Source organism: Lepidothrix coronata, unplaced genomic scaffold (assembly GCF_001604755.1).
Source record: "Lepidothrix coronata isolate B3197 unplaced genomic scaffold, Lepidothrix_coronata-1.0 Scaffold114, whole genome shotgun sequence".
NCBI lineage: Eukaryota > Metazoa > Chordata > Aves > Passeriformes > Pipridae > Lepidothrix > Lepidothrix coronata.
Genome location: NW_016690294.1, coordinates 926929 through 951898, shown reverse-complemented (window position 1 = coordinate 951898; position 24970 = coordinate 926929). Strand labels below are relative to the sequence as shown.

The following is a 24970-nucleotide window of genomic DNA, read 5'->3' as shown; positions in this document are numbered from 1 at the left end:
TAAAAGCAATAGATCTGCCTTCCAGATGTTACTCAGAATTACTTTACAGTTGTGTTGTCCAGTACAGTGCTATCCACTGATTAACTGAAAATCCACCCATACAAAAATATCAAAAGCCTGGTTTTCTCTTGCGTTGGGCAGGAAGGTATTTTTTTAATATTGTTTCTTTTCATTAATGGTTAGTAACGAGCCACTGCTTTCTCCCCAGCTGATTGTCAGAAAGCATTGCCCACGCTCCAGCACTGTGCTGGGGAAGGTTTGCCACCTCAGCTATGCGTCGCTGTGCCACAAACAGTGCTCTTCAGCAGACTCCTGCTCCGAGTGTCTCCAGGTAATCGCGTCGTTATTTATCGCTCAAAAGAAAAATTAAGCTCTGAGTTCTTCCTTCGTTATTCAGAAAGCTGTATTTCACTTCACTACAGAGTTTCCTTTGGGGAAAGGAACCCCAGTTGGTTAAATACAGTGTTTTTATCTTTAGATTAGCACACGAAAGCGAGGGAGAGGAAGAAGCATATAATTCATAACACTTTCTATCCAAGCATCTCCGAGTGCTTTACTGCCAATTATTAATGAAGTCCCATGGCATTGCTCAAAAACACTTTAAATATAGGTACTTATCTATACTTATAAATCAACTAAGTGACACAAAAGCCTAGGTTTTTCCTGAAGTCATGTGTCCCTTCCATTCCTGAGCCAGAAGCAGAGCCCAGTCATCCGCATAGGCTGTAAGCTCCTCATGAGAGTAACACCCTCCCTGTTCTGTACTGCTTTTAATCGGCAGGCCTCAAAACAATTTCAGTAGTCATTAAGTAGCATTTCCCACTTCTGAAAATGCATGTCATGGTTTACAGAGGCCAATCCCTCATCCAGAAACAGAGAAGGAAAGAGAAATAGGTGTTTTCAGCCTTTGGTGCTGGTCAGTTCACCATCCCCAATACGAGCAGGGTGTTCCAAATACGCTGTGTGCTTGACAGGATTGTTTTTCCTGTAGCACACAGGCATGGCCAACATTCCTACACAGGTCTCATGTGTTACAATTGCCACCAATGCTCTTGAGCTAATTAAATCTGAGAAGCCCTGTGTCAGAGAGTGAAAATTCTTTCCCAAAGCAAATGACTGTACAGGCTTATTCAATGCATTTCAAATGTCCATGCATTTAATTAGTGATATCAGTAGGCTGTTTCTGCACCGTTAGAGGGATTTCAAATGTGTTATTTTAAACTACAGAAACTGTATTGAAATTATTCTCTAACATCTCTGTTTCTCTTTTAGAGCCACTTGTTAGTGTTAAAAACAGATACCTAATAGGATTTAGTTCTTTTCTCTTATTCAGCCTTCAGACAACTACCTCTAATCTTGACACGCTAATGCAAGTGTGATCCAGTTGCTTATAACAAAGGCTGTAAAATGACCTGATTTTTTGCCAATGATCTCATTTGCCACCTGCTAATCCACCTCTAAAAAGAGGCTGTCATAGCTGGTTAAGGGCAAGACCACCAGCCATATCTTCAGGAATCTTATTTAAGGGTCTAAAGGTTTAACTGTACCTGTATTTTTGCACCTGTCTTCAACCATGAGACAGAGATGTTCAAGCAGAACTATTTCAAGGTTCCCAGCTTGCCCTGAAAGCAGTGAGAACTAGCTCCTAGCCATTATTTTTGCCTTTAAAAATCTCACTTGATAACTTTAAGGCATAGTGATGAAGAAGCTGTTCATTGCAGCTTTCTTGGCTGTACTTGTTCTATGAATAAAATGTTCTATTCATGAGGACAGAAAAGAATTTGAAAATATTTAAAATAAATGAATTGGACAGACTGAAATTATGAGAGTCAAACCACAGAATAGGCTGGGGGATGGAATAGAGATAAGAGCTGGAATTGAACTCAACAGAATTTGTTTTCTTTTTTCAGCTTCTTCATGGTTTTGCAGGAGAGGCATTGAGCAAGTCTAGCGCAGAAGAAATTTCCCTGGCTCTGAAAGCCCTTGGGAATGTAGGACACCCAGCCAGCATCAAGCACATCAAGAAGTTTTTGCCAGGATATGCAGCTGGTGCCTCAGATTTGCCACTCAAGGTCCATGCAACTGCTGTGATGGCCCTGAAAAATATAGGCCTGAAAGACCCAAAAATGGTAAGGAAACAATGCTGCCTCCTTTGCACTTGCAGCTTGCACTTGCAAGGCTGTTAATAGATCATGGGTGATGAGGGGAAAACAGATCTTTTTCTCAAAAACAGCACAATTTATTTCTTTTAAGTACTTAGCCATTCCTTAGCTGGCATGTCTTATTTCTTTTGACATTAACCTCCATTATTTCAGACTGCAACAAAAATCCCATTAAAAGGATACATTCGCTGTTGAAGACAAATCAGTATTTCCATTGCAAACATTTGATTTCCAAGGACATTAAACAGAAAACTAAATTATTGACCCAAATGTGTTTAGTACTACTTCACCTTTGGTGTGTGTGAGAGAACCACAGAACAAGGTTTTCAGAGAATCAACATTTAATGCCGAGTGTCACATCTGATCGTAATTCAAGACCAGGTCTTATTGTAAATAGATACTGGGGGTTTGCATCCTAATTACAAATTTACAGACATTGTGTGGGCTTAAGTCATAAACAGAGCATTTACCAAATGTGACTTTTGTCCCTGACTGAGATAATTGTTAGATCTCACATACAATGGCTACACCAGCATGCTCTGGTCCACCACAGATATCAGTTTACAATCATTTTCACCTTAAAGCAATTTGCCTATAAAAGGAAACCTTTTCAAGGTTTTCAAGATCTTTTTTTTCCCCTGATGTAGGAATTTTTTGTTTTATATAAGTCAATTCTTAATATAAGAAGTAAAATAAAAGCTTTCATTAACGATTTACCTACTAATCTGTATCAGTTTTTCCATTATACTCATTTTTTTGCATGTGACTCCCAGTTTGAGTGCACGTATTGATTCATGGACAATAGTGTGCCAGGGTATGCTTTTAAGCAAAAGAATAAAGAAACAATTTACTAGAGTGCAGGAGCTGGATGGGGAAAAGCAGGAGGGGAGGATAGAATAGCAAGGGTAGGAGTTAGGGTATTTGTTGGGGAAGAAAAAAAAGCCAATTTGGTGTTTGAAAACAACACTGTGTCTCTGATTGCTCTTTGGCCTGGCTTTCTACGTGTGACCCAGACCACTCTTTAGTTCCATTTTCTATGCATTTTCTTTGGAGAAATATGATCTGGAGTGAGTTAATGATTGTGACCGCTTTTTTCATTGTTCAAAAAACAGTTTAATGCCTGGTTTGCAGCTAGATACTCACCTATATTTGCATTAAACAGACTTAATTCATGGCCTGTCTTTTTTATTGTTTCATTTGAAAAGGCAGCTGCATTTAGGAAGAGGCTACTGCCTCTTTTATGTTGTCACCTCTTTTATGTTGGTCTTTGATATTCAACATATTCAAATTAATAAAGCCAGTCAGGGTCTTTCCAAATTTTAAGTTTCCTGGATCACTTTTCCCTCCAGTGCACAGATGTGCACTTTCCTAGGCAGGACAGGGCTGTGCAGAGGGGTTACCAGAACAGTGGCACACCACCCACAGCCATTTCAAAGTTGTGGCTTTGGTGCCACTCATGGAAACTGCAAAGGTTCCAGTACAAAATTAGTCTTGGTGCTGAATATTGCTGAGGTCAAACACGTTGGTCACAGGTACTACTGTGGAAATTACATCTGTCGCATAAAATTTTGGTTTAAGCTGCCTACACAGCATAGAGATTTCTGGTAATAAATTGGGGTTTATTTGTTTCATTTCTATTCTGTTATTTAGCAGAAAGGGCCCAGATTAAGATCAAATTATTCTAAGTAAGTCATAGCTTTGTGAGTAGGGATAAGTGATCACTGAAATCACTTCTCAGGTGTGTAACAGGTTACTGAAATCTCCTTTACATAGGGTGGGATAGTTCAAAAAAGGGATGATAGACCTGATGCAGAAGTTACCCAGTGAAGTTCCTTGGCTTTGATTGTCTAGGAAGTCAGACTAGATTACCATAATCCCCCTTCCAACCCTCGGACTGTGAAACCAGGAACAGCGTTGCCATAATTATTAAACAATACAAATTTTTTACTGTGCCAGTGGTGAGCAGATCATTCACTGCTGTTGAATGGTTATTAGCAGAACATTCAAACACACAGTAAAATTGAATATACCTATTTTTTTCAGGTCCAGGCTATTACCCTTGAGCTTTTCCTGAATCACAAAATTCACCCTCGGGTCCGAATGCTGGCTGTGGTGGTTCTGCTTGAAACCAAGCCAGGTCTCCCAATAGTGATGACATTAGCTGATGCTGTGCTGAAGGAACCCAGCATGCAAGTGGCAAGTTTCATCTACTCACACTTGAGGGCCCTGGGCAGAAGCACATCCCCAGATCTCCAAGTGATGTAAGGAAAATCTGCATCCCTTTCCTGGCAGAAAAACTTGTTGCAAACTAATCGACGTGTTAACGTGCTCACCCAACTTTTCCAGGGCTTCTGCCTGCAGAATGGCCATCAGAGCCTTAAGTCCCAAATTTGACAGGTCTGGATATCAGTTCAGCAAGGTTTTCCGCTTCAGTACCTTTAAAGGTAAGATTCAGAAGGTTTTGTAGAGAAATGTATACAGGGGAATGTGTGAAAAAAAAAAAATTGTACAGCATGAGAACCCAATTTTCCTAGCCAGCTGTTAGCTGCACATTGTTCCTCTGTATTCTCCTATGTTTAGTGGGGAAAAAAAAAACAAAATAAGAGTGTCAGGCTCTCCATTTGGAGAGCATTTAGGTCCCTGTGTGGTTTGCATTGTACACTGCCAGCATGAAATTACCACGGGGCTTGTGGGGCTCTAACCCTCTGTTTTCATTAGTCTGGGAGGCACATGCTCCTGTAGCAAATGCTGTAGTCTCAGTGGTGTTTAACAATTTCATACCATTGTTCAACACCAAACAAACAGAAGGGACCTAAATTACTGCTGAAGTGGATTAATTTCTACTGGTGTTGAACACCTACAACTCCTGCTGAATTCAAATGCGATACTAAGTATTCTTCACCCCAACAGTTGTGCCCAGCAAAACAGAAAACTCTGAAAACATTTAAATGTGACAATTCATTGCACCCAGGAGCAGCTACCTCAGGCTTTTCATCTAAAGATCTTTCTTGCATCTTCCTACCAGGATTCTTTGCTGGAATGAGCAGATCCATGCACAGGATCTGGAGACTGACCAGTCACATCAAAGGGAGTAGCACATAAAAATGCAGTCAAAGCAGGGAGGACCAAATCAGAAGACAGGTCTTGATGGGCCAAAGTACAGCTGTTGTTATTTTCCATATATATTATTTTTCTCAGTAGGTTTTTTAAGCAACTACCCTATGTAAATGGCCATGGCAACCTCATGATTGGGCATATGTAGCTGGCAGAGTAGGGAGATTATATCTCCAAACACAGTCTCCTTATACATGCTTTTTATCTGTCAGGAGTTGGATGGCTTTAGCACTTTTGTTATTCACTAGTACATGATAACATTTTTTTGAAAGTAATCAGTGTCAGACTCTGAAACATCTGAAATCCACTGTCTGAGTGTATGAGTATTTCTGCCTTCTTTTTTGAGGCAGGGATGTGGTTTGAAGGACTTTTGTAGATCTTATTAGTGTCCTGTCCTAGTTTTGTGGGTTTTACATGACCATTTAATCTGCTCCATAGCAGAAATAAATGTAATACATACAGCAACAATCACAGTAATATACCATACACTGCTTGCTGTGTATAGTATATCCATCTCCATCCTCAGTGATGGAGACAGACAGTGCCCAAAGAAATACAGTCACTCATACATGTGAATGAATGTGAACTTTTTTGCTATTTAAAATGCATTTAGGGATAGATACATTTTTCTATTAATTTGCAGATGTGTTTCTTGTTTTAGGCACTCGTTTTGCCTTCCTATCTTTGCTTTTAAAGTTAAGCTGTTTGAATTTTCACACGGTGAGAAAGAAGGGTGCAGTATGCTTGAGGGATGCTAGCAAGGGGCTATGTGAAATGGAATCTTTTATTCTGGCTGTAGCCTGGAAATGCAGCACATCAGGGAATTGCTGTTACTTCCCGGTGAAGAACACTGTCAGAAATTTGGTTACAATCTAAACCTCTCATCCTTGAAGAACAAAGAACAAGCTCCTTTTCTCACACGTGCTAGTCTGAGAGTTGGATAACTCAGCTAAATTAAGTCAATCTCTTCCTACACCAGCACGGAAGAGGATCCATCCTCCAGCTTTCTGATTTGATTTGTCACCACCAGGCACAGGTGCACTGTGTCTCAGTGAGTCCATCCTGGAGGAGTTACCATAGTGACAGCTCTAATGCACTACCTGTTTCCTTGATAAAAACAAAACTCTGCCCTCAGCACCGCAGATCTTTTGGTGCTTGATGCTGAATTTTTAATGACAGGCAATAGTGTCAGCTGAATCTATCTCTAATCTGGAATTTGTCACACATGGCCACCACAGATGGTGCTTCGTGCTCCACACACTGCTACTGAAATCCTAGGGGTGACACAGGTTCTGCTCAATGTGAGGACTGAGAGAACCTGACTCTCAGATTCATACAATTAAAATGTGTACTAATGTTAATAGATACCAAAGATTCCTTTCTCTGATCACTAATTTTTCTTTCCCTCATCTTTGGGGCAAGGCATTCAGTTAGATCTATGCAGGTGTCATCACACTGTCACAGTAAAGTGGCAAATATTTTCTTAGAGCATTAGCACTATGTAAAGCCTGAGGAATGGAAAATATTCCTGCTCTCTTCAAGTTAACGAATTCTATATAATCATTCAATCATTTATAAGCAACACTTCTTATTAAGCATCAGGAAGTACTGCAGAGTTTTTAACTAATAGTTTTCATGGGTTAGAACATGAAAAAGAGCTTTAACAAATTCAGTAAAATACTGTGCCTTATTTCTAATGTCCAGTCTATGTAACACCTAGGATTGCTCTGGCTAAGCTCATTCAGAGAAAAAATAGCCTTCATATTTCCAAGGCTCATGTCAACTCATCAGTAATGTCCCAGTATGGCATCACTTTGCTTTTCATTCTCTAGAGGATCAGCATTCAAATGTGAGCTTTTGTCTCCTTACTATCTGCTGAAGGTTCTCCTCTTATTTTTCTGACCACAGTGGGGTGACATAAAAACTGTTTTGACTGCAGGAGCTGTTACTGAACCTCACATGTTGTAGGTAAATAGTGTCCAGCACTTTAAATAGCACAGGAGCTTCATACAGCAAAACAGTGAAGGCAGGGTAGTAAAATTCCAGTTCATACATAATTGCCTGTCCTCCAAGTGGTGTAGAAAGAGAAGAGAGAAGAGGGCTGGAAGAAAGGAAGCACAAGGATGCCTATGTATCCTGTCAGCCTTACTCCTTTTGAAACTTAGGGAAACTTGAAAAAGCCTTGGGATTACTTTAACTCATAAAACAGGACAGGGTAGAACTGTGCAGAGATCATGAAGAATATATGACTGTGTTCTGCACTGATTATCTGTCTCCAAAAACATAGCAGATGATAAATCTAAATAGAGGAAATAAATAGGAACAAATTATGTTTGCTCAAAGTTCACTCAGTAGTTAACTATAACTTAACAATTGGTGCATTCCATGTAAGGATTACAGCATTTGGAACTAGATGTATTAAATTGCCTCTGAGTCATTTGAGAGACAAATCTATAGCTCACCATCTGTCCTTACTGGACATCTGTATCACTTTCCCTAAACTATTAACAAAGGATGGCAAATCTGTTTTCATTTCTGATCCCCTTTGTCAGGGTGCCCTAAATGATGTCTCATAAAAGCATTTCATAAGCTGACACTACAGAATCTGACTGGATGGAAAGGATAGGGGCAGGCAGATTTTCCACACTTGGAAAAGTGGGCCCATAGGAATCTCCTGGGGTTCAACAAGATCAAGTGCCAGGTGCTGAACCTGGGTCAGGGCAACCCCTCGTATCAACACAGTCTGAGGGACAAACAGATCAAGATGAGCTCTGCCAAGAAGGACTGGGGGGTGCTGGTTGATGAGAACCTGGATATGAGCTGGCAACCTGTGCTTGCAGCCCAGAAAGCCAATTGTAGCTTGGACTGCATCAAAACAGCGTGGCCAGCAGGTCAAGGGAGGTGATTCTGCTCCTCTACTCTGCTCTTGTGAGACCCCACCTTGAGTGTTGCATCCAGCTCTGGGGTTTCCAGCACAGGAACAACATCAACCTGCTGGAGTGAGTACAAAGGAGGACCACTGAGATGATGAGGTGGATAGAGCTCCTCTCCTATGAGGGAAGGCTGAGAGAATTGGGATTGTTCAGCCTGGAGAAGAGAAGGCTTTGAGGCAACCTCATTGTGGCCTTTCAGTACCTGAAGGGAGACTACAAGAGAGCTGGAGAGGGACTTTACACAAGGGTGTAAAGGGGAGTGATAGGACAAGGGGGAATGGCTTCAAACTGACAGAGAATAGGTTTATATAAGATATTAGGAAGAAATTCTTTACTGTGAGGGTGATGAAACACTGGAACAGGTTGCCCAGAGAAACTGTGGATGTCTCATCCCTGGAAGTGTCCAAGGCCAGGTTGGATGGAGCTTTGAGCAAACTGGTCTAGTGGAAGGTGTCCCTGCCCACAGCAGGGGGGTTGGAACCAGATGATCCTTGAGCTCCCTTTCAACACTGAGCTCCCATTCTATGATTCAATGATGCAGAAACAACTGGAAAAAAAGCATAACCACCATGCAGTGATCAGGAGGCTTGCAACTTTGCCCATTATTAGCTGAAAAAATGCAAAATATTCTGTTTATAACTGTTTTATTACATCAGTTTTATAGCTGGATTTTCTGGCCTTGCTCATATCATGCTGTAGCAGTTGAATTACAAAATTAGTAAATACATACAATCTGCACACTGTGACTTAAAAACTAACTGTGCTATGTCTTACTCTCTGTTTCTCTTCAGAGGTCCTTATGAGTGGGCTGGCAGCTAAATATTTGGTATTGAATAATGCAGGCAGCTCAATTCCAACGATGATAATGTCCCAGCTGCGGACACATTTCCTTGGAAGAGTGGCTGACCCCTTGGAGGTAATTGGGTCTGCCCACAGTTCACCTTCTAATCCCTTCTTACAACCACCATCCAATTGACATTTACACTCTACTTCTTCCCACAGGTGGGAATAACAGTTGAAGGACTGCAGGAGATGTTTGCTAAAGGTTACTCTCCTGACAGGGACTGGGAGAATGACTATGACTTCAAGAAAATCCTGAAAACGGTAAATTCTGGGGGAAAATAGAATCTCTGAGATATCACTTCCTCAAATGTTATGAAGAATCAGACTTTTTTCATCTTCGTGTGCAGCTCTCTGACTGGAAGGCATTCTCCAGTGACAAACCTTTTGCATCAGGCTACTTGAAGATGTTTGGCCAGGAGTTGTTCTTTGGTGGACTTGATAAGAACGCCATCCAAAATGCACTGCAGGTATTGTTTTGAAAATACCACCAGCCAAGAATCAAAAGCTCTAAAATTCTGCTTCTCTCACACGTTGTCTCCCTTTTTCTAACTTTTTAATTCAAGGTTGGTGGGGTTTTGTCTTCAATATTAATCAAGGTAATTAAGGTCAAGCTCTGATCAGGATTAGTTACAATCATTGCTGGCAGAATTTCCCCTGAGGCACAGTTAATGACACAGATCATGATATTCAAGTTCTGCTTATTCAGGTGTGTTGAACTCTGTAATTTCAGGCATGGTACGGATCTGACGAAAAAACCCCTTCACTAAGGAGAATAATCAGTAGCCTTCAAAGTGGTGTAGGGAGGCAGTGGACCAAGGCTCTCCTGTCCTCTGAGATCCGTAGCATCGTGCCCACCTGCACAGGGTTCCCAATGGAGACCAGCTTCTATTACTCTTCCATCACAAAAGCAGCAGGAAATGGTAATATATCTCATTACTTGAGCAATCCAAACGTGCTTGCCAGGGTTGGAGGGCGTTTTTAACACTTTCTTTGCTTTCTCTGTAATAGTTCAAGCGCAGATTACACCTTCTCCAAAGTCTGATTTCAGACTGACTGAGTTGCTAAATGCCAACATCAGGCTGAGATCCAAAATGAGTCTAAGGTAAATATTTAGTATAAAGTAAAAGAATAATATTTTCGAGTGACAGAGGCCATAAAAATGCACCAGCTGTTTGCTGCCTGAACGTAATTATACCTTCACTCTACCTTTCCAGCATGGCCAAGGAGATGACCTTTGTGATGGGAATCAACACACGCACGATCCAGGCAGGGCTGGAAGCACGTGCCAAAGTGGATGCTCATGTACCTGTGAATGTCGTTGCCACTGTCAATATGAAGGAAAAAAACATCAAAGTTGAAATTCCACCATGTAAAGATGAGACTGACATAATTAACGTAAGGTAAGACACGGCACTTGGCACCTTTCTATGTAGCAAAGTACAGTCTTCTAAATAAACCAGAATATTTGCTTAGGGATCTTGGGTTTGACTTACAGCTTGGATAACTGATGTTATGTGATGATTGGTGTGGTTTATGGTTATTTTAAATGAAGTGGCATGCCCCAAAGCTTTGCTTGCAAATACGTGTTGCTACCTGAGGTCTTCACCTGGAAATCCTCCTTACAACTGTTATCTCAATTGTTGAGATCCATAAGCTACTTGAAACTTAAATGACATAAAATTTCTATCTTGTTACAAATGTTTGAACTGGGGACAGTAGGTAAGATATAAGCCAGCTGAATCCTATCAGTTAGAACAGATAACCCATCTATATTTGCATTTTATGCCTTGAAGCATAGAGGATTTGATGTTTCTTGTGTTTTTACCTTTTCCTGTAGCTGCCATTTGGTTTTCTTACCTGCTAGGTCTACTTGATTTATTATCAGTGCATGCAATTACAATACACTCTGGAAAACTGTTGTAGCCAGATGCCAAACAAATGAAAACAGATGGAAATACAAGCACAAAGAGAGAGAGGAAACAGAAAGAGTATGTCCAAGGAATCAAAGCAGTAGACCAAACTTAGAAAACCTTCACACACACACACACACACACACACACATGAAAAACAACTGAGAAAGACAAGCTGAAAAGTCATCACAAAGGAAAAAGCATCACTGACAAGAGAAGTCGGCTATTATACAATCCATTGAAATGTTAACAAGTTTCTGCTCTAGGAATGCAGCCATAACAAAAGAGCTCAGTGGCTTGATCCAGCTGCAATTAGCATCTGCAATTAGCATCCGTGGCTGCTGGCCCAGAGACGCTCTGCAGGTCTCCTCAGCTTAGCCACCACTTGGGCTGATCATTGCTCTCCCTTGCCCTCCAACAGTCACAGACCATTTCACGTGTATTTGACATCACATCCTCCTCCCTAAGACAAGTCCTCCACTCCATCAGGTGTGACTGTAATAAGGCTCTCCGGGCAAAGCAGGGAGGCTCTCAGCATTTCATGCAGCAAGAGTTAGCTGCATGTTTTGTTTGGTTCAGTTTCTTGAGGAGGCCAGGACAGTCTGCTCCCAAGGTCATCAGGGAAGCAGGCACCCACTCTTACTAACCCTCACTGTTAGAGAGGGTGAGGAGGATATTAATGAACTCAGTAAGGATGCTGAACTGAAATGAGAATATTGAACACTGATACAGAGTTTAGAGCCTCAAGCAGAGCTACAAATATTAGCAGAATCCCCCCTGCAAAGCAAAACAAAAAATATTTTCCTCCTTTGACTTAAGGGGAAATCAAAGAAGACACAAAGTAGGGTTAAATGCCTTGCCAGAAAGCAGAAAGCAAGTCAGTATCAGAAACACGGGATTGCAGCAGAGGAGCCCATGAGTTCCAGCCCAAGCCCTGCTCCAGACCCTGCAGCATTGCTATTTATAAAGTGAAGTAGTCACCTGGAAATAGCTCTATAATGCCAAGTATATGAGAAAGCTAATACTCACTAGCTAACTTTTAGCACCATCGATTCCTCTCCAAAAATCATTCCTGTTCATTGTTACAAAACAAATGGTCAGTACAAACCACACAGAGCAATGAAACAGCAGTGAGTGCAAGTAAAGGTGAAGCAATAACTAGAGAATATAACACTGAACCACATCACTGAGGGGGTCAAAGACCAAGCAAAGTAAAATCTTAAAGTTCTGAAGAGAAACAAGCAGCATGGTAGAGAGAAAAAGGATATATATAGAGAGATATAGTCTACATAGAATGAGGCAAAAATTTTAGTTCAACATAGTCTTTCTCTTCCTTTTACATAGATCCATTAAATCATTAAAGAGTAAAGAACCAACTGAAGTCAATATTTTAGGGATATTGTGACACCTTCCTTTGTTAGCTTTCAGTCCCCCATCTAAAGAAATAGTTCTAGAAAGCTATTGATCTTTCATTTGTTTGCGAGCTCTGTTCCAAATATTGCAGTGCTGGGTACTGTCTCAATGGTCAGCAGGTTACCTTCTACAGTACCATGTCATTAAAGCTAGGCAGGATGTGATAGTATTTTCCCCTCCATCTCACATCCAGACACAGGAAAAAAACAGTCTTCAACAGCATTAAGTTCATTTATATCCTACACACCATACAGATGTCACAGCAGTGGGATTTATATAAATTTTCAGGAGCCTAAGAGAAATTCAGGCAAGCAATCACAGACTCTAAAGAAAAAAAAATAATGAAAACTTTGGTCATAGAGAGATTGCATTCCCAGGACAAATCAGCACATTACGGACTCGACTCTCTCTATAGCAGAAATCAGAGCAAAATAATTAATCATGCTATGGGGAGAATATATAACATGTGTTTCAATTCAATCTTATCAAAGTTAAATTTAATTAAAAATAATGGTTATTTTTAAGGCTCTTTTAACATAATTGTTTAGTATACTACAGATGGCTACTTCAACACACTTTTAAACAAAATTTAAAAGAAAAAAGTAAAAATCAAATAAATTTCAGGGGAAATTAGAGCCCTGTGATTAAAGTATAAATATGGAGAGCTGCCAGAAAATACACTTTGCTAATATATCACATATTCATAATAACAGGCTACTGGAGTACGTACACAGTCTAGAATAGAGCTTGAATCATATGGCTTTTTTGGTTGTTTTAACTGTGGGATAAGCAGAAATTGCTTCACGTGGGCATCTTTTTTCTAAGATGAATTAGGAAATCACAACACTTTGCCCAACATGCCACACCACGAGTAGCACGCTGTGAGCTCGCGAAGCAGTGCCGTGTGTTTGGGGGCAGGAGAGGGAAACAGCTCCAACTATCTATTTTTATAACACTTTTGCACCCAGGTCAGGAGGAAGATGCATAGGAAAGGCAGAAATTTTTGTTTCACCACAGCAGAAAGAGAGCTAAAGGCCTGGCTGGGTGATTGCCTCCCACTTCTCATTTATTCAGATGTGATGTCACGCTGAGCTTTAAAACCTGAGAAAATTTTTGGTTTGTTGATTGTTTTTTTTTGTTTTAAGCATACATTAAGTTCTTCTGTCCCCGTGTTAGGGATGTATGCAAGGCCACACTCTCTGAAACATCAGTGGGCCCAACATAGCTGAATTGCTTGTCCCTTACCCCTGCAGCGAGTTTGGCTTATATTACAGCACAGCTTCTTCTCTCATCCAAAAAATGCGCTAATACATATTGGAAAATCTCCTTTTTATTTTTTCTCCCTTGTGTGGGATCAGAGAGAACAGATTCTTTCATACCATAGCTTTAGGCCTTCTTTGTGACTGTTTTCTCTTGTTAAAGCACCAGAGCTGGCTCTTGTAGCCTATTTTTACCGAGCCGTGTGATTCTGCAGACATTGACATGTGTCACCTGTGATGCAGCTACATTTGTCGGCTCTCTGTGCTCAACAGGGAGGAATCGATCCTTCGCTTTCATTAGGTGGCAGGAGTAGACTATTGGCATAAAAATACTAAAAAAAAAAAAAAAAAATTGGAAAAGAAACCCCAGGGCTTTCTGCTTGGAGATCCAGCCTGCAGTTCAGTGGTCATTTGAATTATTGAATGGGATTAAAATAAAACCGTGTCCCCTTTTTGTCTCTTTACCCAGATGAGCCATCTGAAATGCAAGTTGATTTGTATTTTCTTTTATCCCCTCAGCTTGTTAGGGAGAATATTTTATTTCAGATTCCATTCTTCAAGGTTCTCCTATCACCCAGCGTGGAGCGTTGCTGTCATGTCCTTATCTAAAAAAGGAGAGAGATGGAAAAGAAAACAAAGCCCACAGGTGACACACGTTTTATTGAGGTGTTCCACATGAAGAGCAATTGTGTGCTTTACACTGCACACAGCACGGTAGGAGCCTTCAAGAGGAAGAGAGGGCTATCAAATGAATACAAATTCATCTTTCAAATGGGTTAGATTGGAATTGCTCAGGCTAGTACAGTGTGGACCGTATTAAAATAGAGACCATTCTGAGACCATCTTTCCATTCACTGTCACAGCAGCCTCCTCCATGGGTAGACCACAAAAGCCCAAGGGCAAACAGACCAGCTCCATCCTTGACAAACAGCACGTGGGGACTTTTGAGCTGGATGTTAGCGCTGATAAATGGCTAATAAGGTAGAGTTAGCCCAGTGCTAATAGCTCTCTCAAAAGCGTTCAGCATTCCAGATGTTTCTCTGACTGAAAACAAAACTCATAATTATCACGGCACTGTTACAAAGTCCGTAAAGAAGTGGGCTATGGAGCCAGGGTGTCAGGATATTCAGCCATGGGAGCCTCAGCCTTGTTCTGCACCTTATATCACTTCTCCTGGATCCTGGCTAAGATGCTTAGAGTTGACAATGCTGGAAACAAAGTACTGAACACATTTACATGAGTAAGCTCTTAACCTTCCTACACATCTCTCTGTGATGTCTTGCCAAGCCATGGCCAAGGTCTGAGTACCAGTGAATTTAAATCCAGATGGAGACACTTTGATGATTTCAGGCTCCTTTCTTCAATTCTGCTTTAATAAAAATTGCACAGGAAACAGCATTCAGTAGCCACCAGTCCCCAGGTTGTTTTTTGAAGTTATGGCAGTATTTTCCCTAATGTAATGTCAAAAGAAATTAGAACTAAGCCTAGTGCAGTGAAGTCAGAGAAAATTAGTTTAAAAATTTAGAAGTCCAGATCAAAATAGGAGACTCAAAAAAGTAGTAATCCACAGCCAGGCTCCTAAGTAGGTGCACTGTTGTTCCAGGAGTCAGGCTATGGAGATCTGACCAGCTGCAATGCTTTTAACCTGGACTAGTGATTCTAAAAGCCTGACTGAGCTACCTGCCCCTGAGATTGGTCTGTGTCTTTATTTACTCTTAGCAGTCCTTGAAAACACAACTAACAGGAAGGATGCTGTAAATATCTGTAAAGCAATTTGCAAGGTATGATACTTGTTGCTGAGTACGTGCTACAAGGCATTATTCAAGCCTTTTCCTCAGCAGTGCTTTATCAATACAGGTTTCCTCTAATGTTTATTCTGCAGGTCTAAGGCATTTGCTGTCACACGAAATATTGGGGATTTGGCTGCTAGTAAGATGACTCCAGTTCTTCTACCTGAAGCAGTGCCTGACATAATGAAGATGTCCTTCGATTCAGACTCTGCGTCAGGCGAGACCGATAACATCAGGGTAAATGATGTAGCGTCTGACTATTCTTTTTTGGGCTTTTAATCAGTAGGGGACTATTTCTTTTCTCCATAGGAAAAGGTACAATTCATCTCCGTGAAGCAGTGCTGCTTCACTCAAACTAAGTCAGGTTCAATCTAATAACACAAATAGCCCTGTAGTAACATTATTTTAAAATCTGGAGTGTAATACATCAGGCTTGCAACACTTTTTCTAAAGCAAAAGCATTTCCTTTGGTAATTAATTTTACACTGCCATCTACAGGATAGGCCCACAATCTTTAAAATGCTTTGCAACCGTTATGCAAGCATCACATTCCTGGGGTAGTCACAAATGTTCCTCAAGATGCTCCACTACTCAACCTGTAGAGATAAATTTAATGCTTTACAAGCATCCTGATTCGAGGAGGGATGGAAGCTTGTGTGTCAAGTCTGATGACTTCCTGAGCCTTGTTTCCATAAAAGCCAGTACAGGCTTTCTGAGATAGGCAGCACTGTGATGGCATTGCTGTGACAATTCATTCCATGGAAGACTGACAGAGGCGAGGAATGCACTGTCCTGTTCTGGTTTCATTGATGTCGTGCGACTCTGAAGGGTTTTCAGATAAAATAAGAGATGAACAGAGGACAAGTACAGCACTTTCCCATGGAGAAGTCAATAGACAAACGTGCCATCAGCAAGAGTAGTTTCCAATATCCTGGAACAAGCTACATTCTTGTGCTTTGTGCCTCTGTGCTGCCCTTCCTGAAAACTCAGCGTTCCGCCGACTTCATTCTTAAATGAACAGCAACTGAACAATGGCACTAAGCAGAGCATTTCCCAGCATCATTAGAAATTTCATTTTTTTGGTGGGGCTCATGCAAGTTTGGAATCTTGTGAGACATGATAAACTGAGTAAAAAAATTAATTGCCAACTTGAATTACATGAGAAGTCAAAGTTTATGATTATGTGTCTTTGCGTATTTGTTTCATTGCTTCAGGAAGTCATAGTTTTCATTTCATGGATTTGATTCTAATTTTAATTAATTTTAATTTGTTCTTCAGCAAGCATTGCTTAGTACATGTAAATTACATAGTTTTTAGTGGAAATATCTAATATATGATATGTTTTGACCATCTAATTGATATAGTATCATGTCAGACCTCAATTGACAGAATTTTCATGGACATAGTTGAAAATTCTCGTCTCACCCAATCAAAAATCAAAGGAAAAAACTCCAGGCAGTCTAGAGCTCACTCAGTTTTATCAAGAACCTGTTAACACTATCTAATACACCAGGAAAACAAAATTAAATATTTAGAATTAATTTGTAATATAATTTTCCATTCCTATAGCCCGAAGCTCTTTCTACAGGAGATGGTCTAATCAACCGATTGAGATGATAATCTTCTCCAATTTAAAACCAAGTTGTCCCATGTCACGGCCTTGCTGTCTTGAATAAACTTCATTCCTCATGCACAGTACATGTAACTATTACCAAAACAGGATGCATAACATGCAAGTATTCCTCTTACTGTTGTCCAGTTTAACTTGACGTGTGTGCTACCTAATAGGACAGACAGTCTGCAGAGGATGTTTCTTCAGGAAATCCCTTCTCTTTCGGACGCTCTTCCTCCCGAAAAGAGCCATTTGTTCAGTCCATGTGTTCCAATGCAAGTACATTTGGGGTTCAAGTGTGCCTTGAGAGGAAAAGTGTGCATGCAGCATTTATTAAAAACGTGCCTCTTTATTACCTCGTTGGAGAGCACGCCCTGAGAATGAGCCTCAAGCCAGGTAAGTACAACTGTGCACAGAACAGAAAACAGTGGGTGAGTGGGGGTGTGTGTACACACATACATGGGTTTTGCATCTTAAGTACCACTAAAACTACCATTAGAAGTAGCAGGTCTGCCAGTATTGGCAGCGGGCTCTGCTGGCAGCAGGAATCCATTTCTCCCCGATCGCCCGAGCAGCGATTTCCTGGCTCTCCCAGCAGTGCCACTCAGCATGGCCAGCCTCAAGCAGGGCTGATCTGTGCCTGCAGAGTGTGTCTGATGCATCCTGAATCATTGGATTTGGGATGCAAGCACGAAGCAATTGGACATGGGCAACAGATCTGATGCAGTGTCCTGTAGCTACATTCTAAAAACCCAGACTCTTAAAGGGAATTATGGATTAACCCTGCCAGGATCTAGTCCTTAATGTCTTAATCCACAATCATAAGAAATAAAAGCACAGCAGGCCACTGAATCTAGGTCTCCTAAGTATCAAACGAATGGCCTAGCCATTGGACCATTCTTTATAATTCAAGAATTGAGCCTCAACTCCTCTCTGATGCCTAATTCCCTAACCCATAGTGTTATCTTGTAAAGCAACCCAATTCACTTGACTTAAATCTGTTGATTACTCTGTTTATTGACTTGAAAAGAATCCAGTATCATAAGAATATTTTAAAATTTTGCTGCCAGCATGTGCTTTAGCTGTTAGAGAAAATTTTTAACAAAATTGCTGAATACCAGTAATAATCATTAAGCATTCATATTTAAGAAAAAAAAAAAGGCTAACTAAATTATGGGAAAATTGGGTTATTCTCTCATTTGGTTGCTAATACTAACAGTAATACTAATTGTCATGTAATTTCAGTTTACACAGAGGCACCTATTGAAAAAATACAAGTCACAATTCAAGCAGGAGACCAAGCTCCTACAAAAATGGTACGTCTGGTAAAATTTGAAGATCCAGAGGCACAAGCATCTTCGAGAAAAGAAGCAATTAAAAGACTGAAAAAAATCCTCGGTGACACTGATGACCAGGTACTGCTGTAAAATTCTAAATTTGTGGGAGACACTACACAAAGTTTAGTTATTTATATTTCTTTTACTAAATATCTTCCTTTGTTTAGACAATATTCAGAAACTGAAAAATATAAAGACAGGCTTTTGGGTACACAAGTCTTTCTGCAGGTCTTTTGTTTGCACTCATCTCTTCTGCAGGTGAAGAACATTAGAAAGAGCAGGTTGGTTTTGTAGGCTTTTCTGAAAACCTCTTGTAAGACATAAAATAGCTGTTGTGTGCCCAAGGGGTAGTCTGCTCTTTCCTGCTGCTACAACTGCACCAAAACAGTCTGACACCCACCTACACAACCTGCCATGAGATAGTAGGACAGTCATTACCAACACCAGTTACATGTAATTGTGTGGCCAGCAACTCCTGCACATGTTGGTTATCACAAGAGTGTTTGGGGTATTGTTCTGCTTACATGTGGTTTTAACACATTATTATGAATTTGCCTTTGAATTATTGTGATATGCTGCAGAGATGCTACCAGGAGTACACATTGTCTTCTAAGCAGAGATTCAGAAATCTCTGCATCTGATTTGACTCGGTGTTTTGCAAGAGCACAGCAAAGTAATTTTGTTTTGCCAATGCTACCACTGACCAGGGGACAAGAAAAGACAGAAGCTCATCGTCCAGTGCCAGCAGCACCAGCGGGAGCGCCGAGAGCACAACGAGCAGCCCCTCCAGCAGTGACTCTGACGGGAGAGCATCACAGGGAGGCACCCAGATGAATCTGAAAACAAGGCAGTCCAAAGCCAAAGAAAAGAAATTCTACCCATTTGGGGACAGCAGCAGTAGCAGCAGCAGCGGTGGTAGCAGTAGCAGCAGCAGTAGTAGCAGCAGTAGTGGCAGTAGTAGTGATAGCAGTAGTAGCAGCAGCAGTGGCAGTAGTAGTGATAGCAGTAGCAGCAAAAGCAGTAGTAGCAGCAGTAAAAGCAGCAGTAGTAGTAGCAAAAGCAGTAGTAGCAGCAGTAAAAGCAGCAGTAGTAGTAGCAAAAGCAGCAGTAGTAGTAGCAAAAACAGTAGTAGTAGTAGCAAAAACAGTAGTAGTAGCAAGAGCAGTAGTAGTAGCAGTAGCAAAAATAGTAGTAGTAGTAAGAGCAGTAGTAGCAGCAAGAGCAGTAGTAGCAGTAGCAAAAGCAGTAGCAGTAGTAGCAGTAGCAGCAGCAAGGACAGCAGCAGCAGTAGCAGCAGCAAGGGCAGTAGCAGTAGTAGCAGTAGCAGCAGCAAGGGCAGTAGCAGCAGAAGCAGTAGTAGCAGCAGCAGAAGCAGTAGTAGCAGCAGCAGAAGCAGTAGGAGCAGCAGCAAAGGCAGCACCAGAGGCAGCACAGGTAGCAGCAGCAGCAGCAGCAGTAGCAAAGCATCTGGTATAAAGCATAAGGCTAAGAAGCAGTCCAAGAGCACACCATTTGCACGTGCCAGCGCTGCTGAAGGAGAGGGAAGTGTCCGTGAGCAGAAGCCCAAAACAGGGAGTAGCAGCAGTAGCAGCAGAAGCACCAGCAGTGGCATCGGTGGCAGCAGCAGCAGCGAAAGCTCCGGTGCTTCCCATGGTCACGGCACATCTGACAAACGAGCTGAGAGGGAACGTGTCCAGTCCCAAATTAACAGTCTCAGCAGTTATGACATGTCTACAGAACGGGTAAAATTTTTAATACTTTGACTTCTGCTAGGAGGTGATCTTGACTGAGCTGTACGTAATAACTTCTTTTGGAATTTTGCAGGAATTACACCTTCCAAAAGTATACCGTCTCCGCTTCAGGTCTGCTCACATCCATTGGGTAGGTCCCTAATTCACTGCACATTGCCATGGTAGCCACAGTTGATATGATCAAGCACTTTACTGAAGGGCTTTGTTTGGGCCATTTCACTTGACCATTCCATACTGTCCAATAACAATACTGACAATGGCCAAAATCGGCAGATTTATTACAAAAATGCTGTTATACTACATCTTTTTGTTATTGCAGCACTTGCAGCCCTCAAGTTTGGGTTAAGACACCTTTGCAGTAGATGATGTATAATGCGACCAAAGCTGGATTAACAAAGACCATGGGGGAATTATAAAACAGCAGGATCTTCCTATGGGAATAGTTAGGTTCACAGTTTTTAGGCAATCATGGGCAAAATCATTAGGCATGTGGATTTTTTCAGAAACCAGATTCAGTATGCATTATGACACAAAGGCATTTTTAGTATATATTAGAAGGGTGATAATGTAGTGGTTTTGTAGATGTTACCTGTACAGTTATTATGTATCCTGCTTGTGAAAGAGGAAGATGATTTACAGTGTTTTTCATTAAATTGTAATATCTTTTTTTTTCTGCATATGGATGCATTTGACCACTTATTAAATGTCACTTTTCATTTTCCCTTGCATTAGACCTGAACAGTGTGACATTGCCACTTGCAATCACTGTCTGTGCAGCCTTCCTTTCAGCAGAGAGGCCCAGGTGGATCCAAGGCACATTCCTACCCAACGTACTTCATGTCTGTGTATGATAATAAAAATAACGCTCTAGATATGTCTGTTACCTATAAAGGGAATCTGAGATCTCTGGTTTTGATACTTACACTATAAAACTAGAGGCCATATCACAGATTTTTAACCTATTTTTATTTCACAGCATCCAGACCATAAGGGATCAAGCAGCTCATCATCATCTTCCTCTGAGTCGGGAAGCAGCCACAGAAACAGCAGCAGCAGTAGCAGCAGCAGCAGGAGCAGGAGCAGTCATCTGAGCAGCAGCAGCAGCAGCAGCAGCAGCAGCAGCCACCACCATGGAGAAAATTCTGCCCACAGCTCAAGGAGGAGCAGAAGAGTCAGCAGCCACCAGCACAGCCACAGCTCCAGCCTGGGGCGGGAGGTACGGCCGCGTGTGCGGCTGCTGAGCAGCAGCTGGAGAGGGGGTGGCACTGACCAGCTCAGGGCTGGGACACTAAAAGTCAAGTCCATAAACTGAAAATCAAAGTCCACTGAGATATTCTCCCCCCCAAAAAAATATTTTTTTTCCAAATTCTCTTGCGTTCAGGCTTTTGTTTCCTGGTTTCTTTGGTTTACGACGCTTCATTTCTGAGGGCGTTTGCAGTATGGGGAAGCGTGGACTTGGAAATTATGAAAGTTGAAGGGAAGGGAGTTGTAAGTTAAAGGGGAGAGAATTTTATTTTCCCCATGAAAACCCAGAATGCAAAATCAGCTGCATTCTGGTAAAAATGAGGAGGAAATAAATAACTCTGCCTAATTACTTTTTTAGATGTAGACCGGAGGTCATGAGTTCATGCATTGTATAACTAAAATCAGACTTTCCATGGGCATTACTGACTGGTAAATGTGGAGACCCATTAAGCACAGATCATCTTTATTATGCACTTAGTATTCTATAATTGTACTACATAAAGGTATCTACATAATAATAGAACAAATAGCTCTGCAAATGCAGGCAATGTCTAGGGGAGTTCTGCTACTGGGAAGGATTTGAAAATATTTGAGTGGCTTGAAGAAACTGTAGTATAGTGCAATAAGTTGTGAATGTGTATAATGCTCTCAAGATCTTTGGGATGTATCGTAGGCAGCTATTCAAAATATTACAATAATGAACAAAATCTTATTATGTGCATAAAGATAATTTGGAAGAATCTTGGATCCCTCATCAAAACAATCACGCCTTTGAAAATTTATGAATAATCAAGTTTCCCACAAAATTTATCCTTGCCTGTTGGGGATGTAGAAATGTGTGCTGCAAACTAAACTGATGAAGGACAAGGGAGGCTTCCTGCTATCAGCACACATAAACTGGACGGTAGGCTCTCCAGTGAGCACACAGAAATACTTAAGCACAGATGGTTGGGGGTTGTTTTTCAGCGCAACTTCCTGGGAGACGTGATTCCACCTGGCATTACGATTGTGGCACAGGCAGTAAGGAGTGACAACAGAAATCAAGGTTATCAAGCTACAGCATATGTTCGTTCTGATGCTGCCAAAGTTGATGTGCAACTAGTTGTGGTTCAGCTGGCTGAAACCAATTGGAAAGCGTGTGCTGATGCTGTGATACTGCCTCTGAAAGCCCAGGTAAGCACACAGGCAGCCTCGCCCAGAGAGGCATCTACAAAGCCCAGAGTAAGCACAAGAGAACCTGCTGATCAGGAGAATTAAGCAGGAAAGGCGTACTTATTTTGAAATGTTTCACAAAGTTAGTGAAGTCTCAGAAAACGTTCCTATCTTTTGTCATTCTTTTTGACTAAAAAATTAATAATAATAGCAATAGACTCAGACACTTCAAAATTTGGCAAAAAAAATTATTGATTTTCAAGAGACATCAAAGTATGACTAGTAGAAGCACAAAAAATGTTTGAAAAATTGACTGCTTCATTACTATCTATTTATTATCTGCTCTATTATGAGTTTTCTTCACTTGGAATCTACTTGCTTTTCTATACATAATTCATTTCAGAAGATTCATAACCCAAATGCATTTGCAACGTTGTATTTCTTAGGATTTATATGAAAAGATGGAACAAGCAAAGTTGGCTAATGGGCTGATGCCTGAGAGAGCATCATAAAACAGGTCTTTCCTTTTTCCTCATCTCCCTGTGCCATGCTTCCCATGCACCTTTTAAAGCAAGAGCTCTTTGCATAACAATTTACAAACCTCTGCTTTTGGCAGCTGCAATTGAAAAATTCCGCATGATATCCAGTACTGAAAAAAGTGGGGTGGGTTCATATCAGAAGGTCTTGGGGAAGGCTAATAGAAATTATAGTGCAGTCATCTTTTAGAAAAAAATACATATTGACTATGAACTTACAAAGTCTAAGGAAATCTCAGGATGTTTCAGTGGCTGCTTTGAGACAGGAAACTTGTACATGTAGCTCTGCACAGACCAGCAAACCTTTTTCCTACTGTGCCCCAGATTTTGCCAGAGGTAGTCAAAATTTCTCTGTGAGCCCGTTTAGAGCTGAAAGAAACATTGGAAATGTAAGGATCGATGCAAAATTTTGAGAAAGAAAATCTTGCCTTTTGAAATGGTCAAGGTTAGTTTTGTCCTTCCTTTCTGAATTTTGGGTGACTTGTTTCCCTGTTTTTAAAGGCCAGACTGAGATGGGGCACAGAGTGCCAGGACTATAGGATAGCAGCCGTGGCAACCACAGGGCGGCTGGCAAGGAAACCAGCAGCACAGCTGAAGGTGCAATGGGGAAAGCTTCCATCCTGGATAAAAAAGACAACCATGGCGTATGTAATTCACTCTTTCCTAAGTTGTTATTTTCCCTTTTTTTTTTTTTTATTTTTTTAACCCCAATTGGCTTTTGAAAAATGCTGAAGGAATTGAATGAAATTTTTCAACGCGAACGGATTTGGGTGGGCACTGATGGAAACCACCAGTTCAGTGGCACAGAAGGTGTTCTACTTTCTCCACGTTTCATATTAAAAGATAACCCCCAAATATTTAAAAACTTAGCATAGTTGGGTTGACTTTCCATATTAAATTATTTGATATTTCAGTTCAAAATGCATTTTTGTTTGGAAATGTTCTTCTATTGAGTCTCAAAAAACACCCAGTTTAAATGGGCAAAATAAACCCAGCGTGTTTCTTCTGGATAAAATCAACCATTTAGTTTGACCCAAAGTGTTATTCCCTTGTTTTTTCAGTCCTTTCATTTTTTCCAGATTTTTCAGGTCAGCCAGTAGTCCTCACCCTCCCATGTGTGCTTTTGCTCCTGTATCTGAGTTTGTCACATCTTGTTTATCTCCAGATTCATGCGATACATTCCTGGTGCAGCACTTATGTTGGGCTTCTCAGAAGCACATCAGAGAAATCCATCTCATGAATTCATAGTAAGGGCAGCTGCAACCTCTCCACGAACAATTGATACAGTAATTAAAGTTCCTGAGGTGCGTTAAGTTTTCATTTTCCTCTTCCTTACCTTGCAAGACTTTCAACTTATAACATTTTGATGCTTAATGTAAAGAAACAAAAGCAAAACATTCCTCTTGAGAGAAGCCGCCATATACATCAGATGGGTGTTGAAATACAGCAGTTCTTTTGATTTTGTACTGCTTTGGTCCAGTGTAGTAGTAAGTTGAAAATCAGGCTCTGTAGTCAAATACCTTATTTACATGCTGAGAACAGCAGTGAGACCCAAATTGTTTCAGTTATGACCTCTCTGCACTCAATTCTTTATTCATTTTACCCAGTGTGACTAGTTCTTGAATGGGGGTCTCAGAGCAGATAGTGGGGGCCTTGAGAACACTTTGCACTCTGCTGCAGCCATGAACAGCATCTGTCTGAGCTGACACTCAAGTCCCACATCTGCAGCAACCCTGCTTGATGTGACTGGTCTGAGCAAGTCACAACAGCCACAAACACAACTCTGCCCTAACCAAACTGGAGAAGTTAGTCACCCTCTCAGAGCAGCTTGCACAGGCATGGTCTGCAGAATCCCACTGATTAATTGGTCTTTGTCCACCAAATCCCCATGCACTGCTTTGATAAATTCCCCC

The 24970-nt window shown here is 41.1% G+C and overlaps 1 protein-coding gene across 1 annotated transcript in view; it reads left to right on the top strand.

Annotated features, from left to right (window-relative positions):
• The window catches only part of LOC108502198 (vitellogenin-1-like), a 43491-nt gene that overhangs the window by 10793 nt on the left and 7728 nt on the right, over positions 1–24970 (top strand). The window contains exons 10-29 of the mRNA XM_017824850.1: positions 209–331; positions 1911–2129; positions 4206–4423; positions 4509–4606; positions 9001–9125; positions 9212–9313; positions 9400–9519; positions 9783–9972; positions 10061–10154; positions 10267–10452; positions 15517–15661; positions 17213–17432; positions 18282–18451; positions 19081–19525; positions 19808–20115; positions 20198–20254; positions 21101–21340; positions 22336–22542; positions 23559–23701; positions 24223–24361. Of these exons, the coding sequence (XP_017680339.1) occupies positions 209–331; positions 1911–2129; positions 4206–4423; positions 4509–4606; positions 9001–9125; positions 9212–9313; positions 9400–9519; positions 9783–9972; positions 10061–10154; positions 10267–10452; positions 15517–15661; positions 17213–17432; positions 18282–18451; positions 19081–19525; positions 19808–20115; positions 20198–20254; positions 21101–21340; positions 22336–22542; positions 23559–23701; positions 24223–24361 (3549 nt within the window). The remainder of the gene's footprint in view (positions 1–208; positions 332–1910; positions 2130–4205; positions 4424–4508; positions 4607–9000; positions 9126–9211; positions 9314–9399; positions 9520–9782; positions 9973–10060; positions 10155–10266; positions 10453–15516; positions 15662–17212; positions 17433–18281; positions 18452–19080; positions 19526–19807; positions 20116–20197; positions 20255–21100; positions 21341–22335; positions 22543–23558; positions 23702–24222; positions 24362–24970) is intronic.